Raw genomic sequence first — 13,183 nt, forward strand, 5'->3', positions numbered from 1 at the left:
CCATGGACTGTAGCCTACCAGGCTTTTCCGTCTAAGGGATTTTCCAGGCAAGAATATTGGAGTGGGTTGCCATTTCCTTCTCCAGGAGATCTTCCCAACCCAGGGACTGAACCCGGGTCCCCCGCATTGTAGGCAGATGCTTTACCGTAGGAGCCTTGAAGCTAACTAAATGGATTTTGTTAAGTAAGCTAATGCAAGACTGGAATTTGAATTCTCTTTCTGTTAAAAGTGCTCCTGTTTGAAAACAAATTGCATGAGTTTCTGTGCCCTTAGGTGAGCCATATTTACTGTTTTTGTGACTTTGGTGAAGTGAATAAGTACTGTTTCAGTGACCTATGATCCTGTTGTGTTTTAAAACTTTTAAAAATATTTCTAACAAACTTCCCAAATAGTAAAACCTAACTAAAACTCCTTTAGCCTCCAGCTGACTCAGAGATGCTTCAAAAAAATTCTCTGAGACATCTCAGAGAGAAATAGTAAATTAAGTTTATTTTTATTTTAAAAACATTGTCAAGTTATTGAAGGTAAACTTTAGGTTGTAATGTATAGGTAAATGTCATTGATATAGATATTCCAAAATTTATCCCTAACATCTGATATGTCCTGATATAATGTTATCAGTCATAATTCTAGTTATTATCCTAAAAGGTTATATGTTACAGAAATATCCAAGTTTCCTGCAAACTACATTGTATTCAAAGTTTTAACTATACTATTTTAAATTTGTCCTTCATAGAGTATTATAATTTTATATTGCTTGTACAAAATAAAGATTTCCAAAAAGACTCATAAAAAGAACCTGTTTAAACAAATGTAAGTTTCTGATAGCCTTTAGGTAATACCACCAAACTGGATGATAAATGACAACTATAATGGAAAACTTGACTAATTCCTGCAGATCAATAGGAGTTAAGTACATGAGACTAAATAGATAAATATAATTTATCACTTTAATTTCAGAAAACATACTAACTCGAATCTGTCTTCCAGTAAACCTTTTTCTCTGATACTGTGCCAAGTTGATATATTAAGCTTTTGTAAACAAAGATGAAACATTTAACTTTTTCTCTCTACCTGATACTGGCAAAATTGGGATTCTCCAGCTGGCTCTCCTATGGATTTGATGGTTTATTACAACTGGATTACAACTAGTGATACTAATCTTTGTTTTAATTTATTTTTCGTTTCCAAATTGTTTATGTCCATGTCTCTACTACACTATGACTCTGTCAATGTTGCTATTAACAGCTGCTGCTGCTGCTGCTGCTGCTAAGCCACTTCAGTCGTGTCCGACTCTGTGTGACCCCACAGACTGCAGCTCACCAGGCTCCCCCGTCCCTGGGATTCTCCAGGCAAGAACACTGGAGTGGGTTGCCATTTCCTTCTTCAATGCATGAAAGTGAAAAGTGAAAGTGAAGACGCTCAGTCGTATCCAACCCTCAGCGACCCCATAGACTGCAGCCTTCCAGGCTTCTCCATCCATGCGTGGGATTTTCCAGGCAAGAGTACTGGAGTGGGGTGCCATTGCCTTCTCTGGCTATTAATAGCTACATTACTTATATTCTATTTTATAAGATTGTTGTCTCTTAGAGTGTATAACCAGGCTTCCAACAAACATAACTGTGACTTAAAACAATTAATCAAATATTTAGTTCTGCATGTGATCAATAATTATAATAGTGTGACTCTAGGTATGGGGAAAGAAAAGAAGGGAACTATCTCCTGGATCACAGTAGGTTAAAAGACAGAGGACCCAGGAAATCTTTCATTCTCTATCAATGGGTCTAATCCAGAAACTAACACCTGGAGCGATATATCAACGAAAACATTCACCTGACCTGGGATGAGCCTCCCAGCACTGTGGGACCAAAATTGGTCATGAAATGTCTCCCAAATATCGGTCGAATTTCTGACCAAGGGAAAGGACTGGAAAATGGAATATTTCCTGTTATGTCAGTAAAGGATGTCACAGTCATCAGCGATTCCAGCCCTCCAGAGCACTCAGGAGGGAAAAGAACACCTGAGTGATATGGCAGGAATCAGGCTGCAGCCACTTGCTACTGGGAGCCCTGAGGAACTCAGAAGGTGAAGACACAGACAAGAGGCCTCAGAGAGCTGAGATGCATATGAAAGGAGTGATTTCAGTGAGCCCAGACTCTTGCATCTTCCCATATATAGGAAAGCACTAAACTCCCTAACTTGAGATATCTGGTTTTCTTTAATTCACAAAAATACTTCTGATGTTCAGACTACCTGCCCTGTGTTGCAAACTTCTACATCACCTGAGTCCTCCCCGCTGTCTTCTTGGAAGAGTTCTCTCAAGGCTACTTGAGATGCTACCTCTGGGATTTATGTCTTTAAAATTTCCACCAAATAAAACACAGCTCTCAACTTTTAGGTTGTGACTATTTTTTAAGTTGACAATGGTCAACTGATTTTCAAGTCATGGGCAAAGAAGAGTGTTTTCAGAAAAGGTGCTGGGGCAACTGGAGAGTTACATGCAAAAGAATGAGGTTGACCCGCCCCCTTACACCATATACAAAATTAACTCAAATTGGATCATAGACATACACTGAAGAGATAAAACTATGAAAAGATGAGTGAATCTTTGCCTTAGCATTTGACAAAACTCTTCTTAAATACAATACTAGCCACAAAAGACAACAGAAAAAAAAAAGACTTTTTCCAAATTTTAAAAAAAAATGCTTTTTAAAGGATACCATGAAGAAAGTGAAAAAATGAGAGAAGATATTTGCAAGTCATGTGTCTGGTAGGGCTTCCAGGTGGCTCATTGGTAAAGAATCTGCCTGCCAACACAGGAGACACAAATTTGATTCTGGATCAGGAAGATTCCCTGGAGGAGGACACAGCAACTCACTCCAGTATTCTTGCCTGGCAAATCCCATGGATAGGGGAGCCTGACGGTCCACAGTCCATAGGGTCGCAAAGAAGCAAACACAACCGAGCGGCTGAACACAAGAACGAGCACACATGTATCTGGTAAGTGACCGACATCAGAATAGATAAAGAACTCACTCCATAATGGGTGTGCTCTCCGGACAAGCTCCCAGGGAGGACCCATGGCAGATGATCTAAAAAGTGCTGAGGAACCACAGTGGATGAAAGGACACTCTGTCACATCTTACATCATTCTAGTCTCAAAATAACTTTACCATGAAAAACTAACTTTTGTGTTTTTGTTATAAACAAGTGGACTAGAACATTTCATTTAAGTAATAAGTAGTACAACTTCATTTAAGTCAAAAGCAAGTGGATTTGAAATCGGATCAAACCAATACACAACAGACATTCCGTGTGGGAGGCAGTGTGAAGGGAGGGGTGCTGGGGAAGACCGTGTCCCTCGGACCCTGGAGGTTCAAGGTGAACGTGGAACCACTGTGGGGGAGGAGCAGAGAGGGACTGTCCCTAGGAGTGGGGTGGTGCCCTGCACCCTCTAACTTGACCCAGACTTGATCACAGACCACCTAGAAAGGCGGTGGGAGTAACAGAACTGTCGGAAGAATAAACAGCCTGATGCCATGTATTTTATTTAGCTCATCTATTCATTTCAGTTCAGTTCAGTCACTCAGTCGTGTCCGACTCTTTGCGACCTCATGAACCACAGCATGCCAGGCCTCCCTGTCCATCACCAACTCCCAGAGTCCACCCAAACCATGTCCATTGAGTCAGTGATGCCATCCAACCATCTCATCCTCTGTCGTCCCCACTCCTCCTGCCCTCAATCTTTCCCAGCATCAGAGTCTTTTCAAATGAGTCAGCTCTTCACATCAGGTGGCCAAACTATTGGAGTTTCAGCTTCAACATCAGTCCTACCAATGAATACCCAGGACTGAACTCCTTTAGGATGGACTGGTTGGATTCCCTTGCAGTCCAAGGGACTTTCAAGACTATTCTCCAACACCACAGTTCAAAAGCATCAATTCTTCTGCACTCAGCTTTCTTTCTAGTCCAACTCTCACATCCATACAAGACCACTGGAAAAACCATAGCCTTGACTTGACTGATCTCTGTTGGCAAAGTAATGTCTCTGCTTTTTAATATGCTGTCTAGGTTGGTCATAACTTTCCTTCCAAGGAGTAAGTGTCTTTTAATTTCACATCTGCAATCACCATCTGCAGTGATTTTGGAGCCCAGAAAAATAAAGTCAGCCACTGTTTCCACTGTTTCCCCATCTATTTGCCATGAAGTGATGGGACCCGATGCCACGATCTTAATTTTCTGAATGTCAAGCCAACTTTTTCACTCTCCTCTTTCACTTTCATCAAGAGGCTTTTTAGCTCCTCTTCACTTTCTGCCATAAGGGTGGTATCATCTGCACATCTGAGGTTATTGATATTTCTTCCGGCAATCTTGATTCCAGCTTGTGCTTCCTTCCAGCCCAGCGTTTCTCATGATGTACTCTGCATATAAGTTAAATAAGCAGGATGACAATATACGGCCTTGACGCACTCCTTTTCCTATTTGAAACCAGTCTGTTATTCCGTGTCCAGTTCGAACTGAGCTGCCCTTATAAGGAATGCCATCCGTGAAGGACTGACTTGGGGCAGCTAGTCAGGTGGCCAGGAAACACAGGATAGGATGGTAGAGAAGAGAGGGGCGGAGCCTGAGCGTCTGGAAACTCACCCTTCCAGGACCAAGAAGTCGCCCGTGGCTCGTTGGCCGGCCCCGGTCCCAGGTCCTGGGTTCCCGAAGTCACCGCGGTGGCGCCCAGACGGACAACCAGAAAGAGCCTGGTCATCACCCCCCAGCCCTGGGCACTTCCTTACAGAGACTCACTCACCGGCCGGGCGGGCCTCCCGGGGCGCCGTTCCCCGAGCGCAGCACCTCGGCCCGGGGCCCCTCTTCCGCGCCCGCCCGGGGTCCCCGCTCCAGCGACGCCTGTCCGAACGCCGCCGGCCGAGCTTCCCCCGAGCCGGGGCCACGGGGCGTCGGGCTGAGATTCCAAAGAGCGATTCGAACTGAAAACCCCAAGGAGAAATTTCGGAACTTCTCTTGTCGTTGCGAAGTCGACAGTTTCAACTTGCGCGAAAGAGACCTTGGCTGGACCGGGCAGGCGAGGACCGCGCCCCGCCGATCGCAGAAGCCGGGTGCGGAGAAGGAGTGGGCGGTGAGTACGAATCCAGGACGGGCCCCAGCAAATGTTCTGTCTTCTCTCCCCACCCCGAAGCCACCATCCAGGAGACCGCGGGGTTGAGCCACCTGCGCGGCGGATGTCGTGCTGGAGACGGGTAGCGCAGGGGAGGGAGCTGGGAAAGGCGGGAGGGGGCCGCTGCTGCTGCTTGACTCGGGAAGATCCGCCAATGTTTTGCGGTGAGCTTGCTTCTCTGGGTCCCTAGGAGGACTTTGCCACTTGCGGATGAGCTAACGATAATAAATTCCTGGCTGTTCTGGAGCTCGGCTCCAACAGGACTATCGGACCCTGTTGTACACCCTCCTCCGATATGACAGACCTGGTGGGGTCGGCCGCTGCTAGTTTGATTAACAGAAGGGAATGACAACCCACTCCAGTATTCTTGCCTGGAGAATCCCATGGACAGAGTAGCCTGGCAGGCTATACAGTCCATGGGGTCGCCAAGAGTCGGACACGACTGAGTGACTATCATGTAGGGAATCGTAATCATCACAGAGAAAGTTTGAGAGGTTAGGATGGGAAGTGGATGTAGGAGAAAAGAAGGGATAACTGAGCAGGAGATGGCAGCAGAGGGTGCCAGTGCTGGTGCCCTGTGAGTGAGGGAGGAAGTGAGTTCAAAGATCAGAGAAGGAAGTGGTTCAAGAAATGAGCAGAAGAGCCAACAAAACGTGGTCTTTTCTTGCTCACACAGGAAAGGGGGTTTTGGAGGAAGGATAGTTATTCAAAGTGAAATTAGCTTTTTTTTTTTTTTTAATACTTCCTGGGTATAAGTGTTATTTTTCTTGTTTATCAGCAGGGCTTCCTCAGTCTAGGACTGAAGACTTTGGGTGGTGCCAGGAGACAGAGGTATAGACACAGCCCAGGCTACCTTTTGCTGGTCACTCTCCTAAAGCTGCAGGGAGGAATGTCAGTGGCTCACACCGCAGGTCATCTTTTGCTGATACTCCTGCTGACAGAAGCCAGGAAGACTCTGGGCAGTGAGTGTCCTGGATCTGGGGCTCTGGTGGGGGAGGGGGGACATGAGAAAATGGGGAGGGAAGGGGCTCCACCCTGGTGGGCGCCTGTCCACCTGCTCTTAGGACAGGGTGTGGTTTAGCTGGACTGGCTGCCCAGGAGGGGACACCCTGCCTTCCGGGACCCCACCCAACGCATGGTGCCTGGGTCTGTGCTCCCTCTCCTGGCAAGTCCCACCTCCTACTCCAGTAAGACTTTCCTGATGACCAGGGGCCCATCATGAATGTGGCATGTGCCCTATGGCATCCTTCTCCCCATTCTATTGAAAGTCTTGTCTGTTCAGATAGATTTTAAGTCTCTAGAAACCAGACACTGTCTTCTGTTTTTGCTGCCTCACAAGCTGGCATGTGCATACTTAGTCACTAGCTGCTGCTGCTGCTGCTGCTAAGTTGCTTCACTCATGTCCGACTCTGCGACCCCATAGATGGCAGCCCACCAGGCTCCCCATCCCTGGGATTCTCTTTTTTTTTTTTTTTTCAAGGTTTCTTCTTTTTTTTTTTTTTTTTAAATTTTAAAATCTTTAATTCTTACATGCATTCCCAAACATGAACCCCCCTCCCACCTCCCTCCCCATAACATCTTTCTGGGTCATCCCCATGCACCAGCCCCAAGCATGCTGCATCCTGCGTCAGACATAGACTGGCGATTCAATTCACATGATAGTATACATGTTAGAATGGCATTCTCCCAAATCATCCCACCCTCTCCCTCTCCCTCTGAGTCCAAAAGTCCGTTATACACATCTGTGTCTCTTTCCCTGTCTTGCATACAGGGTCGTCATTGCCATCTTCCTAAATTCCATATATATGTGTTAGTATACTGTATTGGTGTTTTTCTTTCTGGCTTACTTCACTCTGTATAATCGGCTCCAGTTTCATCCATCTCAACAGAACTGATTCAAATGAATTCTTTTTAACGGCTGAGTAATACTCCATTGTGTATATGTACCACAGCTTTCTTATCCATTCATCTGCTGATGGACATCTAGGTTGTTTCCATGTCCTGGCTATTATAAACAGTGCTGCGATGAACATTGGGGTACATGTGTCTCTTTCAATTCTGGTTTCCTTGGTGTGTATGCCCAGAAGTGGGATTGCTGGGTCATAAGGTAGTTCTATTTGCAATTTTTAAGGAATCTCCACACGGTTCTCCATAGTGGCTGTACTAGTTTGCATTCCCACCAACAGTGTAGGAGGGTTCCTTTTCTCCACACCCTCTCCAGCATTTATTGCTTGCAGATTTTTGGATCGCAGCCATTCTGACTGGTGTGAAGTGGTACCTCATTGTGGTTTTGATTTGCATTTCTCTAATAATGAGTGATGTTGAGCATCTTTTCATGTGTTTGTTAGCCATCCGTATGTCTTCTTTGGAGAAATGTCTATTTAGTTCTTTGGCCCATTTTTTGATTGGGTCGTTTATTTTTCTGGAATTGAGCTGCATAAGTTGCTTGTATATTTTTGAGATTAGTTGTTTGTCAGTTGCTTCATTTGCTATTATTTTCTCCCATTCAGAAGGCTGTCTTTTCACCTTGCTTATATTTTCCTTTGTTGTGCAGAAGCTTTTAATTTTAATTAGATCCCATTTGTTTATTTTTGCTTTTATTTCCAGAATTCTGGGAGGTGGATCATAGAGGATCCTGCTGTGATTTATGTCTGAGAGTGTTTTGCCTATGTTCTCCTCTAGGAGTTTTATAGTTTCTGATCTTACATTTAGATCTTTAATCCATTTTGAGTTTATTTTTGTGTGCGGTGTTAGAAAGTGATCTAGTTTCATTCTTTTACAAGTAGTTGACCAGTTTTCCCAGCACCACTTGTTAAAGAGATTGTCTTTACTCCATTGTATATTCTTGCCTCCTTTGTCAAAGATAAGGTGTCCATATGTGTGTGGATTTATCTCTGGGCTTTCTATTTTGTTCCATTGATCTATATGTCTGTCTTTGTGCCAGTACCATACTGTCTTGATGACTGTGGCTTTGTAGTAGAGCCTGAAGTCAGGCAAGTTGATTCCTCCAGTTCCATTTTTCTTTCTCAAGATTGCTTTGGCTATTCGAGGTTTTTGTATTTCCATACAAATCTTGAAATTATTTGTTCTAGTTCTGTGAAAAATGTGGCTGGTAGCTTGATAGGGATTGCATTGAATTTGTAAATTGCTTTGGGTAGTATACTCATTTTCACTATATTGATTCTTCCAATCCATGAACATGGTATATTTCTCCATCTATTAGTGTCCTCTTTGATTTCTTTCATCAATGTTTTATAGTTTTCTATATATAGGTCTTTAGTTTCTTTAGGAAGATATATTCCTAAGTATTTTATTCTTTTCGTTGCAATGGTGAATGGAATTGTTTCCTTAATTTCTTTTCTACTTTCTCATTATTAGTGTATAGGAATGCAAGGGATTTCTGTGTGTTGATTTTATATCCTGCAACTTTACTATATTCATTGATGAGCTCTAGCAATTTTCTGGTGGAGTCTTTAGGGTTTTCCATGTAGAGGATCATGTCATCTGCAAACAGTGAGAGTTTTACTTCTTCTTTTCCAATTTGGATTCCTTTTATTTCTTTTTCTGCTCTGATTGCTGTGGCCAAAACTTCCAGAACTATGTTGAATAGTAGCGGTGAAAGTGGACACCCTTGTCTTGTTCCTGACTTTAGGGGAAATGCTTTCAATTTTTCACCATTGAGGATAATGTTTGCTGTGGGTTTGTCATAGATAGCTTTTATTATGTTGAGGTATGTTCCTTCTATTCCTGCTTTCTGGAGAGTTTTTATCATAAATGGATGTTGAATTTTGTCAAAGGCCTTCTCTGCATCTATTGAGATAATCATATGGTTTTTATTTTTCAATTTGTTAATGTGGTGAATTACATTGATTGATTTGCGGATATTGAAGAATCCTTGCATCCCTGGGATAAAGCCCACTTGGTCATGGTGTATGATCTTTTTAATGTGTTGTTGGATTCTGATTGCTAGAATTTTGTTGAGGATTTTTGCATCTATGTTCATCAGAGATATTGGCCTGTAGTTTTCTTTTTTTGTGACATCTTTGTCAGGTTTTGGTATTAGGGTGATGGTGGCCTCATAGAATGAGTTTGGAAGTTTACCTTCCTCTGCAATTTTCTGGAAGAGTTTGAGTAGGATAGGTGTTAGCTCTTCTCGAAATTTTTGGTAGAATTCAGCTGTGAAGCCATCTGGACCTGGGCTTTTGTTTGCTGGAAGATTTCTGATTACAGTATCAATTTCCGTGCTTGTGATGGGTCTGTTAAGATTTTCGATTTCTTCCTGGTTCAGTTTTGGAAAATTGTACTTTTCTAAGAATTTGTCCATTTCTTCCACGTTGTCCATTTTATTGGCATACAACTGCTGATAGTAGTCTCTTATGATCCTTTGTATTTCTGTGTTGTCTGTTGTGATCTCTCCATTTTCATTTCTAATTTTATTGATTTGATTTTTCTCTCTTTGCTTCTTGATGAGTCTGGCTAATGGTTTGTCAATTTTATTTATCCTTTCAAAGAACCAGCTTTTGGCTTTGTTGATTTTTGCTATGGTCTCTTTTGTTTCTTTTGCATTTATTTCTGCCCTAATTTTTAAGATTTCTTTCCTTCTACTCACTCTGGGGTTCTCCAACTCTTCCTTTTCTAGTTGCTTTAGTTGTAGAGTTAGGTTATTTATTTGACTTTTTCTTGTTTCTTGAGGTATGCCTGTATTGCTATGAACTTTCCTCTTAGCACTGCTTTTATAGTGTCCCACAGGTTTTGGGTTGTTGTGTTTTCATTTTCATTAGTTTCTATGCATATTTTGATTTCTTTTTGATTTCTTCTGTGATTTGTTGGTTATTCAGAAGTGTGTTGTTCAACCTCCATATGTTGGAATTTTTAATAGTTTTTCTCCTGTAATTGAGATCTAATCTTAATGCATTATGGTCAGAAAAGATGCTTGGAATGATTTCGATTTTTTGAATTTATCAAGTTTAGATTTATGGCCCAGGATGTGATCTATCCTGGAGAAGGTTCCATGAGCACTTGAAAAAAGGTGAAATTCGTTGTTTTGGGGTGAAATGTCCTATAGATATCAATTAGGTCTAACTGATCTAATGTATCATTTAAAGTTTGCGTTTCTTTGTTAATTTTCTGTTTAGTTGATCTGTCCATAGGTGTGAGTGGGGTATTAAAGTCTCCCACTATTATTGTGTTATTGTTGATTTCCCCTTTCATACTTGTTAGCATTTGTCTTACATATTGTGGTGCTCCTATATTGGGTGCATATATATTTATAATTGTTATATCTTCTTCTTGGATTGTTCCTTTGATCATTATGTAGTGGCCTTCTTTGTCTCTTTTCACAGCCTTTGTTTTAAAGTCTATTTTATCGGACATGAGTATTGCCACTCCTGCTTTCTTTTGGTCTCTATTCGCGTGGTATATCTTTTTCCAGCCCTTCACTTTCAGTCTGTATGTGTCCCTTGTTTTGAGGTGGGTCTCTTGTAAGCAGCATATAGAGGGGTCTTGTTTTTGTATCCATTCTGCCAGTCTTTGTCTTTTGGTTGGGGCGTTCAACCCATTTACGTTTAAGGTAATTATTGATAAGTATGATCCCGTTGCCATTTACTTTATTGTTTTGGGTTCGGGTTTATACACCCTTTTCATGTTTCCTGTCTAGAGGATATCCTTTAGAATTTGTTGGAGAGCTGGTTTGGTGGTGCTGAATTCTCTCAGCTTTTGCTTGTCTGTAAAGCTTTTGATTTCTCCTTCGTATTTGAATGAGATCCTTGCTGGGTACAGTAATCTGGGCTGTAGGTCATTGTCTTTCATCACTTTAAGTATGTCTTGCCATTCCCTCCTGGCCTGAAGAGTTTCTATTGACAGATCAGCTGTTATCCTTATGGGAATCCCCTTGTGTGTTATTTGTTGTTTTTCCCTTGCTGCTTTTAATATTTGTTCTTTGTGTTTGATCTTTGTTAATTTGATTAATATGTGTCTTGGGGTGTTTCGCCTTGGGTTTATCCTATTTGGGACTCTCTGTGTTTCTTGGACTTGGGTGATTATTTCCTTCCCATTTTGGGGAAGTTTTCAACTATTATCTCCTCAAGGATTTTCTCATGATCTTTCTTTCTGTCTTCTTCTTCTGGGACTCCTATAATTCGAATGTTGGAGCGTTTCATATTGTCCTGGAGGTCTCTGAGATTGTCCTCGTTTCTTTTAATTCGTTTTTCTTGTTTCCTCTCTGATTCATTTATTTCTACCATTCTATCTTCTATTTCACTAATCCTATCTTCTGCCTCCGTTATTCTACTATTTGTTGCCTCCAGAGTGTTTCTGATCTCATTTATTGTGTTATTCATTATATTTTGACTCTTTTTATTTCTTCTAGGTCCTTGTTAAACCTTTCTTGCATCTTCTCAATCCTTGTCTCTAGGCTATTTATCTGTGTTTCCATTTTGATTTCAAGATTTTGGATCATTTTCACTATCAGTATTCGGAATTCCTTCTCCGGTAGATTCCTACTTCTTCCTCTTTTGTTTGGTTTGGTGAGCAACTCTCCTGTTCCTTTACCTGCTGAGTATTCCTCTGTCTCTTCATCTTGGTTATATTGCTGCGTTTGGGGTGGCCTTTTATATACTGATAATTTGTGGAGTTCTCTTTATTATGGAGCTTCCTCACTTTGGGTGGGGTTCTATCAGTGGCTTGTCAAGGTTTCCTGGTTAGGGAGGCTTGTGTTGGAGTTTTGGTGGGTGGAGCTGGGTTTCTTCTCTCTGGAGTGCAGTGGAGTGACCCGTAATGGGTTATGAGACATCAAAGGTTTGGGGATAATTTTGAGCTGCCTGTATATTGAGGCTCAGGGGAGTGTTCCTGTGTTGCTGGAGAATTTGGGTGGTATGTCTTGTTTTGGAACTTGTTGGCCCTTGGGTGGAGCTTGGTTTCAGTGTAGGTATGAAGGCATTTGATGAGCTCCTATTGCTTAATGTTCCCTGAATTCAAGAGTTCTCTAATGTTTTCAGGCTTTGGGTTTAAGCTTCCTGCTTCTGGTTTTCAGTTTTATTTTTACAGTAGCCTCTAGACTTCTCCATCTATACGGCACTGGTGATAAAACATCTAGGTTAAATATGAAAAGTTTCTCCACATTGAGGGACACTCAGAGAGGTTCACTGAGTTACAAGGAGAAGAGAAGATGGAGGGGGTAGTTAGAGGTAACTGGAATGAGATGCGGTGAGATCAAGAGAGGAGAGAGCAAGCTAGCCAGTAGTCACTTCCTTATGTGCGCTCTATAGTCTGGACCGCTCAGAGGTATTTACAGAGTTATACGGGGAAGAGGAGAGGGAGGAAGTAGACAGAGGTGACCAGGAGGATAAGAGAGAGGAATGAGTAGGAGAGAGACAAATCCTGCCAGTAACCAGTTCCTTAGGTGTTCTCTACCGTCTGGAACACACAGAGATTCACAGAGTTGGATAGAGAAGAGATGGGGGAGAAAAGAGACAGAGGCCACCTGGTGGAGAAAAAGGAGAGGCCAGAGGAGGAGAGAGTGGTCAAGCCAGTAATCTCGCTCTCAGGTAAACTTGGGTAGTGAAGTTTGGGTTTTTAAATGTACAAAATTGACAACAAAAACCTAAGAGCAAAGATTAAAAATCTGTTTTTGAAGACAATGGTCTGCTTTTCTGGTTGCCTGATGTCCTCTGCCAGCCTACAGAAGTTGTTTTGTGGAGTTTGCTCGGCGTTGAAATGTTCTTTTGAGGAATTTGTGAGGGAGAACGTGATCTTCCCGTCCTATTCCTCTGCCATCTTTCCCCATCCCTGGGATTCTCTAGGCAAGAATACTGGAGTGGGTTGCCATTTCCTTCTCCAATGCGTGAAAGTAAAAAGTCAAAGTGAAGTCGATCAGTCGTGTCTGACTCTTCGCGGCCCCATGGACTGCAGCCTACCAGGCTCCTCCGTCCATGAGTGTGTCCAACTCTTTGCCAGCCTACAGACTCTGTAGGCTCCTCTGTCCATTCTCCAGGCGAGAATACTGGAGTGGATTGCCAT

General features: G+C 42.5%; 3 protein-coding genes across 3 annotated transcripts in view; all 3 read left to right on the forward strand.

The window, feature by feature from the left end:
- The window catches only part of LOC106991302 (low-density lipoprotein receptor-related protein 11-like), a 284,456-nt gene that overhangs the window by 76,144 nt on the left and 195,129 nt on the right, over window positions 1-13,183 (forward strand). The gene's annotated exons all lie outside the window — the stretch shown is intronic.
- LOC114116073 (UL16-binding protein 3-like) overlaps window positions 1-13,183 on the forward strand; it is an 83,691-nt gene that overhangs the window by 50,211 nt on the left and 20,297 nt on the right. The gene's annotated exons all lie outside the window — the stretch shown is intronic.
- Window positions 1-13,183, forward strand: part of LOC114116224 (uncharacterized) — a 30,079-nt gene that overhangs the window by 12,056 nt on the left and 4,840 nt on the right. Inside the window, exons 2-3 of the mRNA XM_060419361.1 lie at window positions 4,653-5,128; window positions 5,949-6,129. Coding sequence (XP_060275344.1) covers window positions 4,653-5,128; window positions 5,949-6,129 — 657 coding nt within the window. The remainder of the gene's footprint in view (window positions 1-4,652; window positions 5,129-5,948; window positions 6,130-13,183) is intronic.

This window comes from Ovis aries, chromosome 8, assembly GCF_016772045.2.
Source record: "Ovis aries strain OAR_USU_Benz2616 breed Rambouillet chromosome 8, ARS-UI_Ramb_v3.0, whole genome shotgun sequence".
Lineage (NCBI taxonomy): Eukaryota > Metazoa > Chordata > Mammalia > Artiodactyla > Bovidae > Ovis > Ovis aries.